The sequence below is a fragment of the Vulpes lagopus genome, chromosome 5 (assembly GCF_018345385.1).
Source record: "Vulpes lagopus strain Blue_001 chromosome 5, ASM1834538v1, whole genome shotgun sequence".
Classification (NCBI taxonomy): domain Eukaryota; kingdom Metazoa; phylum Chordata; class Mammalia; order Carnivora; family Canidae; genus Vulpes; species Vulpes lagopus.
In genome coordinates this window covers 62,361,629-62,385,782 of record NC_054828.1, presented here as the reverse complement: position 1 = coordinate 62,385,782, position 24,154 = coordinate 62,361,629, and the positions used below count along the sequence as shown (strand labels likewise).

Sequence of the window (24,154 nt, the reverse complement as noted above, 5' to 3'; positions counted from 1 at the left end):
TTACCAGTTAGGAAATGTATTATTGCACCTTTTGAGGAGATTCCCCCTTCGTCTCTTTCTAGAATCGTTGTATCTCCTCTTCCCAGCGTGGCACCCTCGTGTGCTAGAGGATGTCGGGCATATCCAGGTACTCTGTTCACAGCACCATTTCTACACTAAGTACTACCTACTGGTCAAAGGTCTGGCCAGCACTTCTAAGGACAGTAGTTTCTGCGCTATACCACAAAACCAGCAAAACTGCATAGACCCCATATGTCTGGTAGGCATATGTTTTGACAGTCACTTCAAACCCCTCATGTTTATCACGTCTTTTGGTTTCTCATTACAATGTATTTCCCAATTTCCCCCACCCCTACCCTCCCACTCCCTTTACCTCTTCCACCTCCGTACTCCCCCCCCCCCCATTACACACACACAAACATACACACACACACTGTCTCCAGGGATTGTGACCCTTTGGGAGTCAGATTCATAGATTGCATCATTTAGAAGCACCCTCCTAGTAGTGTTATCTGCATTGGTTCCCAGTCCTTGGGCCACAGCCACATACCACAATGTCATAAGGCTTTTGTTTTGTTTTGTTTTGTTTTTAAGGCATTTGTTTTGATTTGGATGATGATTCTACTTTGGTCCAGAGTACACACTTATAGCTTTATCTTTCAAGAATCTTAAAGTTCTAATGCATAACTTTTATAAAGGCAAATGTCAGGAGGCTAAGCATGTATGACTCCTGGTTGTATTCTGCAGAACTAAATGTCCATCAGAATCTCTGTCTGGACCTTTAAGCTCCTAAGCCATGTCCTATGAGATGTATCTGTACTCCAGAACTCTAGTATAGTGTCTCCAGGGCTTAAAGTCATGTGTTTAACATCAGATTAGCTATTTGGCTGGGTTGTTGCTACATCCCCAGTTAACCCTCTGAAATAATTCTAAAAAATTTGATTTTTATCTCAGAGTCCATATGACTTGCTCTGATGGATTGCATGTGAGGGATGAGAAAAAGGAATCAAGGCTGCCTGTTAGGTTTGGGGTATAAGCAACTAGATAGATGATGGTACTTCTTTCCTAGAGGATAAAGATTAGAAGGAAACCAGTTTGAGAACGAAGACCAAAAGTCTCTTTTAGATATGATGAAGTTTGAGCTACTTTTTAGTCATTAAAGAAAATAGTATGGGCAGCCCAGGTGGCTCAGCAGTTTAGCGCTGCCTTCAGCCCAAGGGCCTGATCCTGGAGACCTGGGATCGAGTCCCACGTCAGGCTCCCTGCATGGAGCCTGCTTCTCCCTCTGCCTGTGTCTCTGCCCCTCTCTCTCTCTCTCTCTCTCTCTCTATATATATATATATATACACACACACACACACACACACACACACATATATACACACACACACACATATCTGCCTGAATAAATAAATAAAAGCCTTTTTAAAATAGTAGAATATATGAATCTGGAGCTCAGGGCAGAAAATAGTTTTGGGAGTTAAAGTATATAGATAATATTTAATGCCATAGGTCTAAATGGGAGATGAGGAAATGAGGCAGTTATCAGGTGAACAGCTATTTTAAGAAGTTTTGCTATGATGAGAAGCAGAGAATTGGGTCATAACTCAAAGGGTTGTGGAGTCAATTTAGGTTTTTTTTTTTTTAGATGGGAGATCTTAGGGATGCCTGGATGGCTCAGTCAGTTAAGCATCCAGCTCTTGATTTTGGCTCAGGTCATGATATCAGAGTCACGAGATGGAGCCCTGGTCTCTGCACTGGGTGTGGAGCCTGCTTAAGATTCTCTCTCTTATACTCCCCCTCCCGCCCCATCTTCTTTAAAGAAGGAAGGAAGGAAGGAGGAGGGAGGGAGGGAGGGAGGGAGGGAGGAAAGAGGAGAAAAGAAAACAGGAGATCTTAAAGCATGTATGTAAGCTGAAAGAAATGATTCAATGGAGGAAATTGAAACCAAAAAGGGTTAGGGCACGTGGGTGGCTCACATGGTTGGGCATCTGCCTTTGGCTTGGGTCATGGTCCCAGGGTCCTGGGATCAAGCCCTGCATAGGGCTCCCTGCTCAGTGGGAAGCTTGCTTCTCCCTCTCCCTCTGCCACTCCCCCTGCTTGTGTGCTCTCTTAATCAAATAAATAAATAAAACTTAAAAATTAAAATAAAAGGGATAATTGCAAGAATTGATTTCTGGAATTGTTGAAACAATAGGGTAGGTTCCACAGCACAGATGGAAAAGTTAACCCTTGATAGCAGTTCCATCATAACTGGAAAGTAGGCCTGGAGTCTGGACATGGATTCAGGTAGGTTGGTATTTGATAAAAGGCATAAGGGAGAATTGATCTCTGATTGCTTCCATTTCCTCATTGAAGTATGAAGTGAGGTTTCAAAATTGAGAATCAAAAAAAAAAAAATTGAGAATCAAAGGAAGGATGGTATTGGAGGTTTGAGTAAAAGAAAAAAACAAACGTAGAATACTCTTTTCAGGAATGCCTGGGTGGTTCAGTCAGTTAAACATCTGCCTTCATGAAGCTCAGGTCATAATCCCAGAATCCTGGGATCAAGGCCCACATCAGGCTCCTTGCTCAGGGGGGAGTCTGTTTCTCCCTCTGCTGCCATTCCACCTGCTTATGCTCGTTCTCTCTCACAAATCAAAAAAAAGAAAGAAAGAGAGAGAGAGAGAGAGAGAGAAAGAAAGAAAGAAAGAAAGAAAGAAAGAAAGAAAGAGGGAGAAAGAAAGAAAGAGAAAGAAATAGTCTTTTCAGATTGGAGAAGTAAAATTATTTGGAAAATATGACGGAATTTGTAGGTGTTTTTGAACATCCATTAGTATGTAATGTATTACCATGGAACACAAGTTAGTTTCTTCGTCCTTTTTTTTAAGCATCCTGATATGTATGAGAGAGCAGTTCTAAGAAAAGATCATCAGAAGAAATATGGAGCAACAGTTGATCTTTGGAGCATTGGGGTAACATTTTACCATGCAGCTACTGGATCACTGCCATTTAGACCATTTGAAGGGCCACGTAGAAATAAGGAAGTGATGTAAGTGGTTTCTCCATCTGAAATTAGAAATAATTTTTAAAATGTATTTCCGTATTATTTTGTTTCATCATGCATTAGGGATGTACACTAATGAAAATTGCTTTTAGCCATCATTTCTGGTATTTCATGCTATTTTGTTTTGAATAAGAATGCAACCTTATAAAGGCATAATTTTTCATACTGTGTTTAAGTATTTTATATACAAAGTGTAAATGGCATCAGTCTTTGGTCCATTATTAAAAATACACTTCCTTCTGGATTCGATTTCAGCACACTGTTTATTTCTCTATGTGTACTACTACTTATCGGGGTGTTTTTCCTTTATATAACTGAAAAAAAAGAATAACTCTGTGAGGTACTAGAACCATTACCAGATTTAAGAGAAATAAAATTTTTTTAAAAGGTGGGGGGGGCGGCCCGGGTGGCTTTAGCAGTTTAGCACTGCCTTCAGCCCGGGGTGTGATCCTAGAGACCGAAATCAAGTCCCATGTCGGACTCCCTGCATGGAACCTGTTTTTCCCTCTGCCTGTGTCTCTGCCTCTCTCTCTCTCTGTGTCTCAAATGAATTAATAATTTTTTTTAAGTTTAAAAAAAAAGATTTTTACCCTGATCTGATTTCTTTTACCATTTCAGAAATAACATTTAATATACATATATAACATTTAATAATTTTTTTCTAGTGTCGTGGTTTCAGTCCAAAGGCTAAAAATGTACTTTAGTAGTACATTATACTTTTATGTACTGCCATAATTATTGGGAAATAGTTACCTTGTATAAAATCACTGTTGGTAAACCAAATAAAGGAGGAAAGAGAAATGGAATTCTAGATGTGGAATTTTTTATAAACATCTCTACACTGACCACATGTCTTTTTATTGTAAGAAAAATTAGTGAATGACCCTGCTTCATGAGAAAGGGCCAATCTATGTACACATAAAGCTGTAAGGTTATAAATGCTGTTTAGAGAATGTTCTGGGACAGTAACTCGCTGACAGCCCAGTGTGTCCAATCATTCATTAGCCCTTAATATTTCTCTCAGACCTTTGCATTTTACCTGCCTTTGGTAAGCAGACATGATTTAAATAGTCACAACTATAAGAATATAATCTTTAATATCACTTCTGGAAATTGAAGGAGAATATTTTTCAATATGTTTGTTGATTTGAGGAGGTAGAACCAGTTGATACAGTGACTCTTGCTAAAACCTGTATATCTGAATGTTTTCAGCAAGGACAGTCTGAATATTCATGCAAAGAAGACTCATCCATTACTGTACTAATGGTCTTGGTATAATGTCATTTTGAGCCTGCTTTACAGCAGTGCCTCTTTTATAAAAATCTTTTCATTAATGAAGGCTGAGAGTCAGTTTGTGTTTTTCTCATTAAACCTAAATTGTGCCTAACAGTTAATCATGTTTTTATAGTCATACATATATTTTAAAGATTTTGCAGCATTTCTTGCTGCCCTAAAAATGGCTTAAATAAAAGCATGGTGTTCCCTAATAAAGGAAACGTGACAAAATGATAATTTTTGTCCTCATGTGCACAGATACCCCATTAGAAGAATTTATTTCTTTATATGCACAGCTTTTCATGAACACTGATAATGAATGTTCAGAGATGCTTGAGATAGTAATGGACTGTTTTACTATTGAAGGATGCATTCATCACGTTATAGCAGTGTTGTTACCTTGGTATCTCATTTCATGTCATCAGTGTATTTATATATGGATCTTATCAAAATGAGTAAAGCTTTTCCAGAAATTTTAAGAATTGTGCCCACTTATTCTGTTCACCACTTCTTTCTTACATTAATCTCATATCTCTACTTACTCCTCCACAGTCAGATCTTTTCCCATGTGAATGCAACTTACTTTTCACATTAAATTCCTTCTTCTGTGAAAAATGTTAAAACCGAACTCCTGGCTACCTCTCCTGAGAAAGCAGCAGGTGGTCGAAATCAGTGGTACTAGTGTCTTCTGCTTTTTAGAGAATATATTGATTTGCTCAGAGCACATTTCTGTAGACATTAAACAAACGAACAAAAAGTCATGTCAGAAATAATATCTATAAACTCATGTAAGACTGCTGTATTATGTTTTACATTTTCATCTGTATTTCTGAAGGCGTGGAACCCTTATTTCTCTCCCGCTCTCAGGTTTTGTTTAGGAAAGTGTTGAATCCTGCCAGGTTTCATGAACTCTCTCTCATTGACTTGCTACATCTTTATGGTATTCCTTTGCTTTCCCCTCCAGCCCTTTCTCCACCTCTCTTTTTTTTCTTTTTTTTTTTTTTTTTTATCACCTACCTCAAGGATCCAGTTAAATTTGGCTTTTAATGTTGGTACACACCCCTATTCCTGTATGTCTATGTATTTTTTTGATTTTCAAAAAATCTTTCTGATACTGTACTGTGTATAGTGTTGTTTTCTTAAAAAAAAAAAAAAAAAGAATGCTATTGTTCATCCTGCAGTAATTTCATAGTCTAGTTGACTGCCTTTGGATAATATGGGTAAAATGAATTTTTATGGCCTAGAAACATTCTGTAACATAACTTTTTTTGTGTTTGCTCGATTTTTTCAGATGGAAAATTAATATTTTTGTTGTCAACATCAAGATGCTGTTATATGTCACTCTGAGATCCCAATGAAAATTAATTATGGCATATATAAAATAATCGTACAACCACACTATTCTACTTCAGTCAGTCAGATTCAAAGTATTTTGATTGTTTTATGGATCCTGTGAACATCAATCACAAAGTTTCGTCTAGTAGATAATTGTAGGTGCAACTGAGGAAATATTTTTGCAAAGCCCATTGATATGCCATGCAATAATGAACTGCTTATTTTATTCTGCATTTATTCCTCCCAAGGTATAAAATAATTACTGGAAAGCCTTCTGGTGCAATATCTGGAGTACAGAAAGCAGAAAATGGGCCAATCGACTGGAGTAGAGACATGCCTGTTTCTTGTAGTCTTTCTCGGTCAGTATGGTGTATCCAGTTCTGTTTTACACTTCAGTGTTTGAAATCTTTATTGACTAAAATCACAAATACTTAAGTGTAGTTTGATTTGGGTTTTCGGGGGCGTTTTTTTGTAAGATGTTACTATGTTTTAGATGTGCTTTGATTTGTCATTTTTGGCCTTGTGGCACTATAAAGATTGATTCTGATCTATATAAATAGTTTTGTCAGATCTCTATTAGGACAGAGGACAAACATTTTTGAAATTGCTAATCACTAGTCTTAGAATTCTGTCCTGAGTAGAGATCCAGCTTAGGACCTTGGCATCTTCTGTAGTGACCATCCATATTGACAGACCACAAATAGTGGTACAGATGGGAATAACTAGAGTTCTAAAGAACACTCAATAAGTGTAGTAATATCCTCATTTTTAAAAAGTCTTCATATTATTGAAAAGGGGAGAATTAATCATTTTCTACTACTTTTTTCAGCATCTCAAATGTTCAGATGGGTCTTCTTTAACTTAGCAACCAGAACTCAAAAAAATTATATTATCAGACGTGAATTCTGTTACCTCAAAGAAAAATTTAAGGAGAAGGAAATTAAAAGTAAAGAGTAAATTATTTTAGATTTTACTCTGGAAATAAAGCCAAGACACTTATCAATATTTGGAATTTCTGATTACTAAATTAACTTCCATTTTTCCTGAGTGTGGCAGTTGTGTAATCCACAGGTAACATAGGTTATGATTTACTAGCTTAACATCTATTATAATTTGTGGGTACTTTTTTTTTTTTTTTTTTTTTGTGGGTACTTTTTGAATGCAGAATTTTTCTATAAATAAATTCAAAAGATATTTTAAATTTATTTTTATAAATACTTGAAGTAATACAAATTAGCAATGAAAACAACTGCAAAAAAAAAAAAGATAACCATCATTATATGTATTAGCCAAAACTGTGTAAGAAGTGAGAAAGACCTAATAACTTAGTTTGTAGGTGAAAAAGGATATAGATTGACCCTTCTCATTGAAAGTTCACATGTGTATGTGACTCAAAGCCAAGCTGAATCCTTGGACTCAGACTGTTGTGTCAAGACTTGGTCTCTTCAGATCATTAGATCTGCTTTTCTCTGATTTGTCTTTAGTCTGGGTCAGGCTTTTTGCTGGTAGCCACAAGGTAGCTGCTGCCATTCGCAGACTTACATTCTCAATACTTTGAAAGCTCAGTCTAAGACCCATAGCAAAGATTTCTGGGTTGATTCTCATTTAACTGACTTGCATGCTACCAACTGTCCACCTCCAACTAATGATAATAACCACACCAAAGAATTGTTCCAGTGTCTGTTACCATAGTCAATATATAGTTTAGGGACACCTGGGTGGCTCAGTCAGTTAAGCGCCCGACTCTTGATTTCAGTTCAGGTCTTGATCTCAGAATTTTGAGTTCATGCCCCATGTTGGGCTCTACACTAAGCATTGAGCCTACATTTAAATATATATATATATTTTTTTAACTATTTGAAATTGCTAATTGAGAGTCTGAGTATATTATATAATTCAGTGAAAGCATGAGAAAAAATAAAGGCCTTTCCATTCTTTTTTTAAAATTTTTTTTAAATTTAAGCTTTTTCTAAAAATTTTATTTGAATTCAGTTAATTAACATATAATGTATTGATTGGTTTCAGAGGTAGAGGTCCGTGATTCATCAGTCTTATATTATACCCACTGCTTATTACATCACATACTCTCCTTAATATCCATCACTCAGTTACCCTATCTCCTCACCCACTCCCCCTTAAATTTAATCTTATTAGTCAAAGATTATCTCTAGTTGAGTTGGCACTAATTGATTGCTGGATAATTATATTAATTTTACTTGCTAAAGAAGTAAACTACAAAAAGAAAACTACAAAAGGCATATAAATTCAACATTAAAATTATATATTAGAGAGCCATATTAAAAAGACATTAAAGATCCTGAAATTCAACCATTATCTTATCATCATGACTGCATGGTTCTAATCCATTGATCTTGCCCGGATGGCCATGGATATATATAACATTAGAATGTGTTTGGAAAACTAAGAAAACTTGAGAAGGAGCAAATCAAAGAAAATAATCAGTAAAATATAAGGTAACATAAAAATACCATAACCCCTGATTGAGATGTGATCTTAAACTAAGTTACCTGACTTTCTGAAAAGTTGGCAGATATTTTAAAATTTTAGATCAATCTAAGTTGTAGCAGTTCCTTTGATTTGTTGGTAAATATTATGATGCTTGTACCTAGACAAAATACAACATTCACTCTTCAAGTAACTTTTTCAATACTATTTTAGGGGTCTTCAAGTTCTACTTACCCCTGTTCTTGCAAACATCCTGGAGGCAGATCAGGAAAAGTGTTGGGGTTTTGACCAGTTTTTTGCAGAAACTAGTGATATACTTCATCGAATGATAATTCACGTTTTTTCACTGCAACAAATGACAGCTCATAAGATTTATATTCATGGCTATAATACGTAAGTACCTCTTTATGTTTTCATCCTGTATCATAATGTGTTCTATAATTATCTTCCTAAATTAATAGAGAAAATGGAAAAGATGTCTCAGCTTCTCCAAAGACACCCACTTCCCACTTAGGAAATTACGTTTCAGTGCTTAATAAGTTCTTTTTCTCTTATTTTTGGAGTAAAAGAATTAATTTTCTACTTATAAAATTTACGGGTAAATTAGTTCTTAAACTGCAAGTTTTGCAAGACAATTCTTTTTTCTATGCCTTCTCTCTTACATAATCACATAACCACAAATAACATCTACCAATAAATGGGCTGGGTTCTATTAAGAGTACTGCCCTGTCAGGGTTGCCTGGCTGACTCAGTCAGTAGAGCATGCAACTCTATTTTTTTTTTTTTTTTTAGGATTTTATTTATTTATTCATAGAGACACGGGGCGGGGGGGCGGGGGCAGAGGCACAGGCAGAGGGAGAAGCAGGCTCCACGCAGGGAGCCCGATGTGGGACTCGATCCAGGGTCCCTGGACTGCAGGCGGGGCTAAACCACTGCGCCACTGGGCTGCCCAGCATGCAACTCTTAATCTCTGGGTCCTCAGCTCAAACCCCATTTTGTCGTAAAGCTTATTTTTTAAAAAAAGAAAACTGCCTGTTTTGTTTTGTTGGCCCTGCCGTGTCATTTAAAAAATAATAAAACAGGACACTTGCGTGTCTCCATTAGTTGAATATCTGCCTTCAGCTCGGGTCATGGTCCCAGGGTCCTGGGATCAAGCCCCACATCAGGCTCCTTTCTCAGTGGAGAGTCTGCTTGTCCCTTTGTTCCTTCTCCCTGCTCTTGCATGCTCTCTCTCTCCTCAAATCTTAAAAAAATTTAAAGCATAAGTCTTTTTTTTTTTTTAAGATTTTATTTATTTATTCGAGAAACAGAGAGGCAGAGACACAGGCAGAGAGAGAAGCAGGCTCCATGCCGGAAGCCTGACGTGGGACCTGATCCTGGGTCTCCAGGGTCACGCCCTAGGCTGAAGGCACCGCTAAACTGCTGAGCCACCCAGGCTGTCCCTAAAGCATAAGTCTTAAATATAGTTAGTATGGTTATTATTTGCATACGTGGCATAAAATCCTTATTAAGTGCTAGAGAAATAATCATTTGTGTTAACTAAACAAAAACACATTTTACCTATATTATTTTTGTTTAATCTGCCTATGTGTTAGAACTGCATGTAACTGGGACGCCTGGGTGGCTCAGTGGTTGAGTGTCTGCCTTTGGATCGGGTCGTGATTCTGGGGTCCTGGGATCAAGTTTTGCATCGGGCTCCCTACAGGGAGCCTGCTTCTCCCTCTGCCCGAGTCTCGGGCTCTGTCTCTGTGCCTCTCATGAATAAATAAATTAAAATCTTAAAAAAAAATAAAGAAGTGAACGTAACTAAGTATCACACACTTACATGTAAAACTAGGGAAATCTGAATATCATAGGTGGATTATATCAGTATCAATATCCTGGTTGTAGTATACTATATTATATGCAAGATGTTACCATTGGGGAAAACTGGACAAAGGGTATATGGTGTCTCTGTATTATTTCTTACAACTGCATGCGAATCTACAGTGGTCTCAATGTTTTTTAAAATGAAGAGGGAAAAACAAAAAAAAACAAAAAAACAAAAAATAAAAAGTAAAAAATAAAATGAAGAGGGAAAAAACATTACACCCATTCTATAAGCCTTAGTGTCTGTTTTGACAAGATTCAAATAGCAGTTTTGATGTCTCATAAAACTCAAAAAGAGACCTTTACTGGCAATTAATTAAGGAATAAAATCAATTAGATAAAATATTTTAGATTGTAGTATGTACCATGTATAATATAATATTAGTATTATAAACTTAAATATATAGCAATATAATAAAATAATATTAATATGACATATCAAATAAATTTTTTATCTTTGTCTTGTTATATAATAGCCTAAGTAAATATGTATCATAGGGGAATGCCTGGGTGGCTCAGTCACCAACTCATGATTTCTGCTCAGGTCATGGTCTCAGGGTCCTGGGATCAAGCCCCACCCCACATTAGGCTCTGAGCTCATCAGGGAGTCTGCTTGTCCCCTTTCCTCTACTCCTCTTCCCACTCATGCGCACTCTCTCTCTCTCTCTCAAATAAATAAAATCTTTAAAAAAAAACAAAATGAACCGTAGTTAGGTACTAGCCACTATTTCATTTTAAGAGTACATCTGAACATCAGAAGCCCACCTAAGCCTGAGCCAAATCACAGCATTGCTGCTGATATGTCTCTGGTTGCATAGGTCTATTCAGGGAGAACCTACCTTTTTCCCCAAAACATCATTTTGAAAAAATCTTGTTTTATTCATTTAACAAATATTTTATAGTCATGTCTCAGAGACGGTTCTCAGCTGTTTAAGGCATTTAATCCTCACCATGGTTCTGTGAGGTGGGTGATACCACTTGCGTTTTATAGATGAGAGAACTAGCACAGAGGAGTTAAGTAGCTTGATAACTCAGCAAGTAAATAGAACTGGAATTTGAACCCAAGTAGTCTGATCCAGAGTCCATGCTTGAAGTGCTTTGCTATGTTGACTCCCTGTTATTAAACATTAAGAATCCTCTATCGTGGGACGCCTTAGTGGCTCAGTGGTTGAGCATCTCCCTTCAGCCCAGGTGGTGATCCCAGAGTTTGGGGATCGAGTCCCATGTTGGGCTCCCTATGAGGAGCCTGCTTCTCCCTCTGTGTCTCTGCCTCTCTCTCTCTGTGTGTGTCTCTCATGGATAAATAAAATCTTAAAAAAAAAAAAAAAAAAAAAAAGGAATTCTGTGTCTTACACATATCCAGCATGGGTATTCAGACATAAAACTATTTTAGAATTGATTGCTGTCTAGACAGGTTATGTGGAATTTTCAGTTTAATAGACATTTTAGTACCCACATCAACAGTGTTTCTATAGCCTGGCCATGATCTGAAGTATCACATAGAAATGAATGTTGTTGTACTCAGCCCAAAATTTTTTTTACGTTTAATCTCAATTGTGTTGTCCTTTTGAATTTTTCTCACACAGTGCTACTGTATTTCATGAACTGGTGTATAAACAAACCAAAATTATTTCTTCAAACCAAGAACTTATATATGAAGGACGACGTTTAATCATAGAACCTGGAAGACTGGCACAGCATTTCCCTAAAACTACTGAGGAAAATCCCATCTTTGTAGTAAGTCAGGAACCTCTGAGTACCATAGGATTGATATATGAAAAAAGTAAGTTGGGATTTTCCTGGTGATCTTGCTAGCCATTAAAAAAAAAGATGACCTATAAAAATAATTGGCATTTTCATAAAGTTTATTGATGATAGTAGTGTATAATTTTCATAACATTAAAATTGTGTAAATTAGTTGAATTAGACTAGTAATAAAAGTGAAAAGCTTTATAGGCTACAGAATTTGACTTTGAATAGTTTCAAAAAATGGTAAAATAGTTTGTCATGCATGTTTTACTGTAGCTCTCTGCTTTTAGTATTTATTCACACTCAAAATAACCTTTTGTATCATAAATATGAGCAAATATTTATTGTATCCAGTGTGAATAGGATACTTTACCAGGCTTTGGAGTCTAAGAAAAATTAGATCTACATTTGGAATCAAATTATTAATCCTACTGGTGAAGAAAAGATTACCCAGATTTTACTTTTCTATTTGGATCTTTGGGATTTGATTTAAAGAGAAGCATTAAACTTATTGTGTTGGAATATATTTAAGAAAAAAACAGAACTTCTTAGAAATATTTTAGGGAACTCTGTTGTTAAGGAATGGGCATTAATTGTTTAAAGTGATTTATTTATGTTTTTTTAAGTGATTTTTTTTTTTTAACCTGGAGAAGAATGTTAGAGTTTTGCTACTAATGTTTAATTTAGAGGTAATCTAGAGGTTAATATTTAATTTTTTAAAAATTGCTACAGAGGCTCTAATAATTTATTCAAAATATTTTATTTCTGATTTTAATTATTTTATTATTTTATTTTATTACTTCAGTTTCCCTCCCTAAAGTTCATCCACGTTATGATTTAGATGGGGATGCTAGCATGGCTAAGGTTAGTATTTAATTAAATTACTATGAACAAAATTACTGTGTAAACATCTGAATTAAAATTATCAATAGTAGAAACAGTAAAATATATTATCTCTACATATGCCTATATGATTTAGGAAATTATTTATTTAAATGGTTATCCGTTGCAAATTATTTTGTGTTCTCTTCCTTCTTTGAATTCCTAAATCTTGAACTCTTAAATCTTGAATCTCTCTCCTAGAGAAAAAATTTTCTCTCTAGAGGCAGTGCATGTTTAACATTATCATGTTAATAATGAAATATTTATTGTATCTGTCTATAGCTTTTAGAAATTGGTAGTTTGTGTTTTTTAAATAACCTGATAAAAATATATAAGCTTGAAAATTGTTATGTAGAAGCTTTTCTTACCCTGTACCACAATTAGCACCAAATATTCACATTTTGTGTTTCTTCATTAGGCAATAACAGGAGTTGTGTGTTATGCCTGTAAAATTGCCAGTACTTTGCAGCTTTATCAGGAATTAATGCGAAAGGGGATACGATGGTTGATGTAAGTAATAGATTGAAATTTGAAAATAGGGGATCCCTGGGTGGCTCAGAAGTTTAGTGCCTGCCTTTGGCCCAGGGTGTGGTCCTGGGGTCCCAGGATTGAGCCCCACATCAGGCTCCCTGCATGGAGCCTGCTTCTCCCTCTGCCTGTGTCTCTGCCTCTCTCTGTGTGTCTCATGAATAAATAAATAAAATCTTTAAAAAAAAAAAAAAACACGAAATTTGAAAATAAGTGGTAACTTATCATTGACACTTCACCTTTTTAGGTAAGGTGAAGAGTACAACTTGGGGTGCTTGGGGTTTTTTTGTTTTTTTGTTTTTGTTCTGTTTTGTTTTTAAAGATTTTATTTATTCATTCAGAGAGAGAGATTGGGGTTGGGGTGCTTGGGGTTTTTTTGTTTCTTTTTGTTTTTGTTCTGTTTTGTTTTTAAAGATTTTATTTATTTATTCATGGTGGGGGGCGGGCAGAGACACAGGCAGAGGGAGAAGCAGGCTCCATGCAGGGAGCCTGATGTGGGACTCGATCCCGGGTCACTCAGGGATCCCCAAGGACTTTAGTTTTAACTAATCTCGCACCCAACATGGGGCTGGAACTCACAACCCCGAGATAAAGAGTCACATGTTCCACCAGCAAAGCCAGCCAGGTGTCCCTTAAATTTTATTATAATACATTTGTTTCACATTTAGTTTATAAAACATTTAGCAACTATGTTTTCATTTGATTCCGGGATCCCTGGGTGGCGCAGCGGTTTGGCGCCTGCCTTTGGCCCAGGGCGCGATCCTGGAGACCCGGGATCGAATCCCACATCAGGCTCCCGGTGCATGGAGCCTGCTTCTCCCTCCGCCTGTGTCTCTGCCTCTCTCTCTCTCTCTCTCTCTGTGACTATCATAAATAAATAAAAAATTAAAAAAAAAAAAAAGATTCTCTTATGTTTTCATTTGATTCCTACAATAAACTTGTGAGACAGGTAGGACAAATACTATCTGAATTTTAATTTAAAACTTACGCCACACTCTACAATGTCATAAATTAAATCTTTTTCCAGGGCCCTTAACTTGGCTGTCATTTCACTATCTTGGTAGGCTTTAGGTTTTGTTGTTGTTAAAATTTTATTTATTTATTTGAAAGAGAGCATGTGCATGCAAGCAGAAGGAATGGCAGAGGCAGAGGGAGAGGCAGGCTCCCCACTGAGCCACCCAGGCACCCTGGCTTTTTTTTTTTTTTTTTTTTCTTTTAAGATTTTATTTATTTAGCTGAAAGAAAGAGAGAGCACAGGCGAGAGGGAGGGGCAGAGGGAGAGGGAGAAGCAAACTCCCTGCTGGGCAGGGAGCCCAACTCAGGGCTTAATCCTGGGACCCCAGGACCATGACCTGAGCCAAAGTAGACACTTAACCAGCTGAGCCACCCAGGCATCCCCACTTTGGAATTGTTATAATGCAGTACAATCTGTACTTGTTCTAAAGTTTATATCCTCGGAATCTTCCTGTTTCTTGCCTTTTTCCCAAATGAAGTATACACTCGACTTTATTTTTGTAACAGCATTTTTGAGCTATAATTCACATATTGTTTAATTCACCCATTCTTAAGTGTATAATTCAGTGATTTCTAGTACATTCACAGAGTTGTGCCGCTGTCACCATTCATTGTATTTTTGTCACCCCAAATAGAAACCCTGTACCCACAAACAACAACAACAAAAAAGAAACCCTGTACCCATTAGCAGTCACTTTCCATTTCCCTTGTAACCTCCTAGCCCCAGACAATGACAAATACACTATCTATATAGGTTTGCCTATTCTAGACTTTTCATAGAAATGAAATTATACAGTGAAGTACACACTTACTTTGACAAGCAATAAAAGCGTGTTTTTACTAAATAACTTATTCTAAGTCAGAATATTGATCATCTAGTTAAGATCATCAAGTTAAGATCATCTAGTAGTAGTTAAGTTACTAGTCTAGTAAGTCTCTTCCCTGAAAGTAACCAACCATAAGAAATGTTTTGTGGATGAATATGACTTGCCCTTTTTGGTTTTTTGTTTGTTTGTTTGTTTGTTTGTTTGATCTCTCGATTTGTAGATGTTATCTCTCATCTGATAGAAGCAGAGAATAAGTGGTCTCCCTTGAACATCACATCTCCAGTTTCTATACATCATTTGAGGCTTTTGAATTTTATGTACACGTAGTAATGGCCTCATGTTCTCTGGGTTTACAGTGCTCTTTGGCTTTAATGCTTATGACAGCTTATTTTTACCTGCCTCATGCCTACCCTTCCCTTCTTGCACAAACATGCATGAAGCATCTCATCATACTCGTTCTGGCTCTTTAAGAAGAAAAAAAGAATGATGACACTTTTTTTCTCCCCTCTCATTTTTATGTTTAGTCCATAGGTTGATGGAGTTTTTTGTGTTCACATATCCAGTTTGTAAGCCTGTGCTTTTCTCTGTCCATTGAGGAGCCTCTCATTTTTACTAAACACTTTCTGGAGAAGTAAACTCTTACTTTTGTGGTATTGTTACTAACAGCTCTCATGTTCTCTTGCTCTTGCTATCTACCACAGTCACTACTCCAAAAAGCTTTTTTATTCCCTTTACGTCCTAACTTTTCATTTCATAAGTCTTGAGAAGATAGTTTTTTGCTTTTTTTTTTTTTTTTTTTTTTTTTTTTGGTTTTGAGGGCTTTTTAAAATAGTTTTTATGTAGATCACTGTTGACAAGCTTTTTCAGTTAATAAGTATTTTAGACTTTGTGGGCCACATAAGGTTTCTTCTGTTTTTACAACCTTTGAAATTATAAATATTATTCTTCACAAGAACAAATTTAGTTTGTTGGCCCTTAATGTAGACCAAAAGCCTTCCAGTTTTATTACATACTATGTTATCCTGCTTCTTCAGAGTCATAATCTACTATGAATAGTAAAAATTAACTCTCCTGGTGTAAAGCATAATGCTATTTATATATAGGTATTCATGTGATTATAGATTAATTTCATTCCTTAATTTAATTTTTTTTACCTTAATTCAATTTTTTAATGCCTTAGATTTCCAAACTGTTAACCTACTAAGTAATAATTAATGGGTTGTGCCCTAGGTAAGTATAGGGGTCAGAGCGATGCTTTCAGTAATAAAAAGTGAATTGGCAAGATTAATCCCAAGGGGGAAAAATGAATTAGCTTTCATAATATAACAAGATTGTTAATAAATTTGTCTAAACAGTAGTAACACAGTGTAATTAGTGATAGACAAGAGAAAACAAATCATTCTTTTTTTTTTTTTTTTTTTTTTTTTTTTTTCAAATCATTCTTTAAAGCAAACAAATCTGGGGCACCTAGGCGGCTCAGTGGTTGAGCATCTGCCTTTGGCTCAGGTTGTGATCCCGGGTTCCTGAGATCGAGTTCCACATCGGGCTCCCCACAGGGAACCTGCTTCTCCCACTCCCTATGTCTCTGCCTCTCTCTGTGTCTCTCATGAAAGGCGGGGGGGGGGGGAGGAAGGAACGAATGAATGAACGAACGAAATCATTCTTTAGATAATCTAATGAGAATATTATTATTTTTTAGAGAATTAGTTAAAGACGATTATAATGAAACTGTTCACAAAAAGACAGAAGTTGTGATCACACTGGATTTCTGCATCAGAAACATTGAAAAAACTGTGAAAGTGTAAGTAGATTACTTAATAAAGTGGTTAAAATGATAAATATTATCCCATTTCTCTTTCATTTATTTAGCTATCCTTGGCATAATATAGTTGCCATGCAAGTGTTTGTAGTATTAAGATATAGTCTTAGATTAAGTTAATTTCTCACAAAGACAAAAATACTTAGTTGTCTCAGTAAGAAATGAACATTTGGTGGCATTTTCTCCTTCCCTTTGCAAAGGAAAAGGTAATCTTGACATAGAAATATCTCATTTTTTAACCTTGCAAGGTAGACACTCTGAATAGGGAAAATATAAAAACTGCAGTCAACGAAGGAAGTAGGAAAACATATTCTAGAACTGTATTTTGGTAGTGTTTATAGAATTTGGGGTTTACTTTTAGTTTACTATTATTTATTAATTAATATTATCCCTGAGACTATTTTTTGAAACAGAATATTTTAGACTTCCCTGTTCCTAGGCTGTGTTATTTATACTGTAGAGGAAATACAATTAATGAAATTAGTATGTACTATTGACTGCCATTCCACAATCTAGTATTTTGACTGCTCTGCTGGCATAAGACTTAATAATTGTCTTTTTTATGTTATCGTACATTAAAATTTATTAGTAGAAGTGTATAAAATTCCTTCTTTATAGAGACATAAGGTTTTCTTGGAATCTGTTACTTTTAGTAGTCTTTGCATTCAGTATTCTAAATAATTATAATAACATATAATTTATAAAACATCTTTTAAAATCTATATATTCATAATGCTCATTGAATTTTTTCGTACTTGTTTGCATACAGATATGAAAAGTTGATGAAGATCAACCTAGAAGCAGCAGAGTTAGGTGAAATTTCAGACATACACACCAAGTTGTTGAGAGTAAGTATTTACAAAATTATGACTGTCATTGGAACTATGCTAATGGTTCTCCTACTTGACTTTCACAACAATTCTATGAGATACAAAGTATTGGGTAGCCCCGGTGGTTCAGCAGTTAGCGCCACCTTCATTCCAGGGCGTGATCCTGGAGACCTGGGATTGAGTCCCATGTCGGGCTCCCTACATGGAGCCTGCTTCTCCCTCTGCCTGTGTCTCTGCCTCTCTCTCTCTCTCTTTCTCTCTCTCTCTCTCTGTCTCTCATGAATAAATAAATAAAATCTTAAAAAAAAAAAAAAAGATACAAAGTATTAACCATATTTTACAGGTAAAGAAACAAGCTTAATTGGATGATTAAAAGTATTTTGTATGTTTTTTAAGAAAGGATATTTAATGTAAGAAATGATTTATAAAATGTATTGTCTTATTTTATTATATGATACTCTTGGTGGAAATTCAAGCCAAGAAATGGTCCTTGCATTTTTGAATTTGAATTGACGTAATATAAAAGAGTATGATTCAAACTTTAGACTCCATTGGCGATGTGATTATCATTTCTGTATTTGGCTAATCTGAATCTGATCCCATTGGTTTTATTTAGCTTTCCAGTTCTCAGGGAACAATAGAAACTAGTCTTCAGGATATCGAAAGCAAATTATCTCCAGGTGGATTACTGTCAGATACATGGGCCCATCAAGAAGGCACTCATCCAAAAGATAGACAGTAGGTTATATAACTTTATTAATAGTTTCTGTTCCTATAATTAAATGTCCTTTTTCACATTGATTTGATTAATTTATTTGGATTTTTTTCTTTATATAGTGTAGAAAAGCTACAAGTCCTGCTAAATTGCATCACAGAGATTTACTATCAGTTCAAAAAAGACAAAGCAGAACGTAGTAAGTAAAATTTGCCACTTGTTAATGTAATGAATCAGCTCAACTAGTTGTAATTCAGTTGAATTAATTTGGTATATTTATAAGGGTGGCTCCTTAAGTTATTTATTTCAGAGATTTGATTCTGTTGGAAAAGAGGTTCAATATAAAAAAAATGATCCTTGGGATCCCTGGGTGGCGCAGTGGTTTGGCGCCTGCCTTTGGCCCGGGGCGCGATCCTGGAGACCCGGGATCGAATCCCATGTCGGGCTCCCGGTGCATGGAGCCTGCTTCTCCCTCCGCCTGTGTCTCTGCCTCTCTCTCTATCTCTCTGTGACTATCATAAATAAATAAAAATTTTAAAAAAATGATCCTTAAAACCAACCTTTTGAATATTTTAAATAAAGGGTCCTGAACTCTAAAATCTCTAGAGATCAGTGGTGTAACAGAAAGAAATGAGATTGGACATTGGAGACTAAGGAGAACAGAAGAGGAGATACCCATCTAAAGGGGAGAATCACTACTCAGTTCACCAGATTCGTTGCCCACAATCCTCCTATTCTCAAGAGAGGCTGGAAATACAGATTTTATTAGAAATATCCTGCACGGGGGATCCCTGGGTGGCTCAGTGGTTTGGCGCCTGCCTTTGGCCCAGAGTGCGATCCTGGAGTCCCGGATCGAGTCCCACGTCAGGCTCCAGGCATGGAGCCTGCTTCTCCCTCCTCCTGTGTCTTTGTGCCTCTCTATCTTTCTCTGTCTCTGTGATATGTCTATCATAAATAAATAAATAAATCTTTAAAAAAAAATAGAAATATCCTGCAGGCACCTGATTGACCTAGTCAGTGAACATGTAACTCTTGTTCTCAGGATCATGGGTTTGAGCTACACATGGGTATAGAGGTTACTTAAATAGTCAATAAATCTTTAAAAGAAAATATCCTGATGTTAAATGTTGAAAAAAAAATAAAAATAAAAAATAAGTGTTGGCAGTTAATATTCTTCAAGTTAACACCATACAGATCAGTTAAAAGGCTATATATATATCTAACCCATGGGTCATGAGTTTGTGTCATCTTTGTGTTCTTGGCCTTTTTGAAGTCATAATCTCAAAAGAAAAAGAAATGTGCATGATTTTGTTATTCTACATTTACAGAAGTAACATTTCTTATTTTCAGGATTAGCCTATAATGAAGAACAGATCCACAAATTTGATAAGTAAGTGTCCATATTATGTTTAATAATAATTATTTTTGGTTATGTTATTAATACAATTCCTCTTAAAGTTGAAATTATAATAAAAGATACATTTTAATCTTGGCTTCACAGAATCGTTATTATGTGTGCACATATTTGAGGCCCACATGTCTGGTCCCTGGTTGAGAGGTTAAGGAGAAGGGAGAATGAAGGGGCATCTTCTGCATCATGTGCTCTGATTGCAGAAGGATGGTTAATAGAAAACATAGGCAAGGGCAGACTTAACCACTTTCTTTACCTTAACATCATTAAATATTTTTTGGCCATTCTCCATTATGAACCTTCTCTTTTAGTTCTTGCTACTGTAATATCTGTCTTAGAACCCTTTGGCTTTCTACTATAAATATTCTAAAGCCAGAACAGTCATTAAACATAAATTTTATGTATTTGAAAAGTTTTTATCAGAAATAGAAACTGTCACATTGGTTTAAGCCTGTGATTATTTCTAAATTATAGGCAAAAACTGTATTACCATGCAACAAAAGCTATGACCCACTTTACAGATGAATGTGTTAAAAAATATGAGACATTTTTGGATAAGTCAGAAGAATGGATGAGGTAAGTAAACTTAGTGGTTGACTGTACAATGTACAATTCAGTGTACATTGTATACTTTAAATAAGATTAATATTTCATTAGGCTTCTTATTAATTGATTCTTTTTGGTTTTCAGAAAGATGCTTCATCTTAGGAAACAGTTATTATCCCTAACTAATCAGTGTTTTGATATTGAGGAAGAAGTATCAAAGTATCAGGACTACACAAATGAGGTATAACTGGCAAAGTATATAGAAAAAATCGTTTTCCTGTTAGGAGAAAATACATTTCTTCTCAGTTTATATTTGCAATGACTGAAAAGAGAGAAATAGGACATAATAAACCTTATATTTATTTGTCTGCTCATTCGTAATACGTATTTTGAGCCAACTTTTCAGAACTTAGATGTTTTACAGTTAAAAGCATCTGATAAAATATAAAAAACTAAAGAAGCTTTTTTTAAAAAAAAACATCTAACAGACCGTTCTTTAATCATCTTTGAAAAAGTTTTTTTTTAATATTGTATCATTCATAGTTTTGAGATTAAAATTTGAAGCTATGAAGGGCATATTGAAACATGTAACATTTGATGTAGTCTGTACTTTGTTCAGTGATTGATGTGGGGTTTTTTTTATGTTTCAGTTACAAGAAACTTTGCCCCAGAAAATGTTTGCAGCCTCCAGTGGAATCAAACATACCATGACCCCAATTTATCCATGTTCTAATACATTAGTGGAAATGACTCTTGGGTAAGAAATTTATTTTGTGTACCTATGATATTTCCATTCATTTTTATTTCAGTTTGTGATCTTCTTTTATTTTGAAATTTTGGTATTTGTTGTGAATACATTTGCTAATGTTATTTAATGGCTTCACCCTATCTAAAACATAATGTATTTCTAAAACATTTGCATACTTTTTTTGAGCAAATGCATTGATCTTTGTTTTGTTTACATAGTATGAAGAAATTAAAGGAAGAAATGGAAGGGGTGGTTAAAGAACTTGCTGAAAATAATCATATTTTAGAAAGGTAAGTAATGTAAATATCCTGCCCTGTGATTTTTATTTTTTTTTTTATTTTTATTTATTTATGATAGTCACAGAGAGAGAGAGAGAGAGAGAGAGAGAGAGAGGCAGAGACACAGGCAGAGGGAGAAGCAGGCTCCATGCACCGGGAGCCCGATGTGGGACTCGATCCCGGGTCTCCAGGATCGCACCCTGGCCCAAAGGCAGGCGCCAAACCGCTGCGCCACCCAGGGATCCCCCCTGCCCTGTGATTTTTAAAAAAAAATTTTTTTTTTTAAGATTTTATTTATTCATGAGAGATAGAGAGAGAGGCAGAGACATAGGCAGAGAGAGAAGCAGAGAGAGAGAAGCAGCCTCCGTGCAGGCAACCTGATGTGGAACTCAATCCTGGGTCTCCAGGATCACGCCCTGGGCCAAAGGCAGGCGCCAAACCGCTGAGCCACCCAGGTGTCCCCTGCCCTGTGATTTTATATGCAGCAGAGTACATACAGATCTGTGCTTGTACCTGTCTTCCTATATCCAGTAGGTTAAGTAGTGGGAAAGGGACATAAAGTCCATAAAAAAAAACCCTGTTGTTTTGTGATTTTAAAAATACCTTTTAGTGTGTTTGGTGTTGCTTGGATAAAGACAAGTCAACTGTGATTGATTCCATTTTATAGTAGCACTGGTTAATAGAATTATTTGCTTTTTTAAATCAGTTTGTGAAAATGAAAATGTTTTGCACATTATTTTTCATACATTTCATTAGAATTATAATTTATTGGAGTGCCTGGGTGGATTAGTCAAAGGTCCAAATGAATTTCAGCTCAAGTCATGATCTCAGGTTCAGTGGATGGAGCCCAGCCTCAGACTCCATGCTCAGTGGGGAATCTGCTTGAGGATTTCTCTCCCTCTGCCTCTCCCCACCCTCATTCGCTCTCTCTAAATAAATATATCTAGAATTGTTATTTTATTTTTTAAATATTTATTTGAGGGACGCCTGGGTGGCTCAGCGGTTGAGCATCCGCCTTCGGTTCAGGGCATGATCCCAAGGTCCTGGGATCCTTCTTCTCCCTCTGCCTATGTCTCTGCCTCTGTCTCTGTGTCTCTCATGAATAAATAAATAAAATCTTTTAAAAAATAAAAAATCAATTCACACTTGAGTTTAAAGAACAAAATACTCTGGCCCAGCCTCTTCACTCAACTTTACTTCCCACTAGTTCCCAAAATCACATTCTGTTCCAGCAAGATTACATTCCTAATTGTCCATTAAATATGTCATACTTAATCCCAACTCCTTATCTTTGCTTTTCTAAATCCCACCCCACCAAAAAGAAGTTACCCAATTCTTCCTAATACTTTCTAGATAACATCCTTCATGCTTTTCTCTTAAGAAGTCCTCCCAAGCCACTGATTGATATTTTTTCACATATTTATAATAATACCACTGTGTTTCTGTAAGAAATAGAACAAATCATAGTTGCTTAAGCTCTTTAAAAATAACAGCTTATTCATCTGAAAAATATCCTATATTCTTCTTTAAAATGTCAGGGGCTGGGACACCTGAGTGGCTCAGTGGTTGAACATCCGCCTTTGGCTCAGGGCATGATCCCGGGGTCCCTGCATGGAGCCTATGTCTCTGCGCGCCTCCCTCCCTCCCTCTCTCTCTCTCTCTCTCTCTCTCTCTCTCTGTCTCATAAATAAATAAATAAAATCTTTTTCTAAAAAAATGTCAGTGGCCAAACAAATGAATCATCTGAGATTTCCTGTTTTCTTTTGTGTTTTAGGTTTGGCTCTTTAACCATGGATGGCGGCCTTCGCAATGTTGACTGTCTTTAGCTTTCCAGGAGTTTAAGAACAGTTTTAGTTTGCACAAGAAAAAATGCTGAGGCATTAAATGAATGCCTGTATAAGTGGTCTCTTATTTCTACAATTCAGTATTTGATGTGGTCATGTAAATATGTACAGTATTGTAAATACATAAAAAATATATAAATTTTTGGCTGCTGTTAAGATGTACTTTTACCTTTTAACATTTATAATTAAATGAGGACATTTGACCTCAGTGAGCACTAGAAGAAAGCCATGACTGATATGTTGAAATACTGATCCTCTACTCTTCTGAGTAAGGCTGAGTTCTACATCTCTGACTGCCTATTGGAAACATTTTTTAAATAGAACCAAAATTGTCATCCTTACAAATAGAAAAGACTGATAGTTGACACGTTTATAAGTGATAAAATGGAGAAGTGGCTTCTTTGGGTGAGGAGCCAAACCGAACCACTATTTTATTAGGATCACAATTTTGGGGGAAGGATAAAGTGGTATCATTTCATTTTACAAGGTGCCAAGATCCCAGTTATCGTCATATCTGTTTAATTTCAGATAAAGTATTGAGCAAAATTTTTAAAGTGATTTAATTATTAAAAACTATTGATTTTATTTTGGCCATAAGTGTATAACTCATAAAAATTTTAGAATTATTTCCACTGTGTTTCAAGCTGTATATTTCTTGTTTAATTTAATTCTGCTTACTCCATCATGAAAAATATCAATAAATTTCTCAATTTTAATGTAAAACTTTGTATCTTTCTGTGTACAATAGTTTGACAATTTGTCTTTTGAAAAAGAATATCTGTAGTGATGGTAAATCATTCTCAGACTATTGAATATAGGGACAGTCTTGTTTCTCTTCTAAATCTGATTCTAAGTTTAGTATAAATTTCTCCCATAAATATATGCTATACAAACCGAAAGAGAACATTTTCTTTGAAACATCTACCCAGAGTCCTATGCTAAAGGATATACTCAACAAGAAATTATTCCATC

General features: G+C 35.8%; 1 protein-coding gene across 3 annotated transcripts in view; it reads left to right on the top strand.

The window, feature by feature from the left end:
• Nucleotides 1-23,905, top strand: part of TBK1 (TANK binding kinase 1) — a 40,643-nt gene extending 16,738 nt beyond the window's left edge. For all 3 annotated transcript variants that reach the window (XM_041756573.1, XM_041756572.1, XM_041756574.1), the window contains 16 exons: nt 2,871-3,031; nt 5,905-6,015; nt 8,336-8,515; nt 11,578-11,774; nt 12,546-12,604; nt 13,041-13,132; nt 16,691-16,792; nt 17,580-17,658; nt 18,257-18,378; nt 18,478-18,554; nt 19,706-19,745; nt 20,241-20,342; nt 20,457-20,553; nt 20,963-21,069; nt 21,279-21,350; nt 23,113-23,905. In XM_041756573.1, the coding sequence (XP_041612507.1) occupies nt 2,871-3,031; nt 5,905-6,015; nt 8,336-8,515; nt 11,578-11,774; nt 12,546-12,604; nt 13,041-13,132; nt 16,691-16,792; nt 17,580-17,658; nt 18,257-18,378; nt 18,478-18,554; nt 19,706-19,745; nt 20,241-20,342; nt 20,457-20,553; nt 20,963-21,069; nt 21,279-21,350; nt 23,113-23,164 (1,650 nt within the window). In that variant the 3' untranslated portion in view covers nt 23,165-23,905. The remainder of the gene's footprint in view (nt 1-2,870; nt 3,032-5,904; nt 6,016-8,335; nt 8,516-11,577; nt 11,775-12,545; nt 12,605-13,040; nt 13,133-16,690; nt 16,793-17,579; nt 17,659-18,256; nt 18,379-18,477; nt 18,555-19,705; nt 19,746-20,240; nt 20,343-20,456; nt 20,554-20,962; nt 21,070-21,278; nt 21,351-23,112) is intronic.
• The last annotated feature ends 249 nt before the right edge of the window (nt 23,906-24,154 follow it).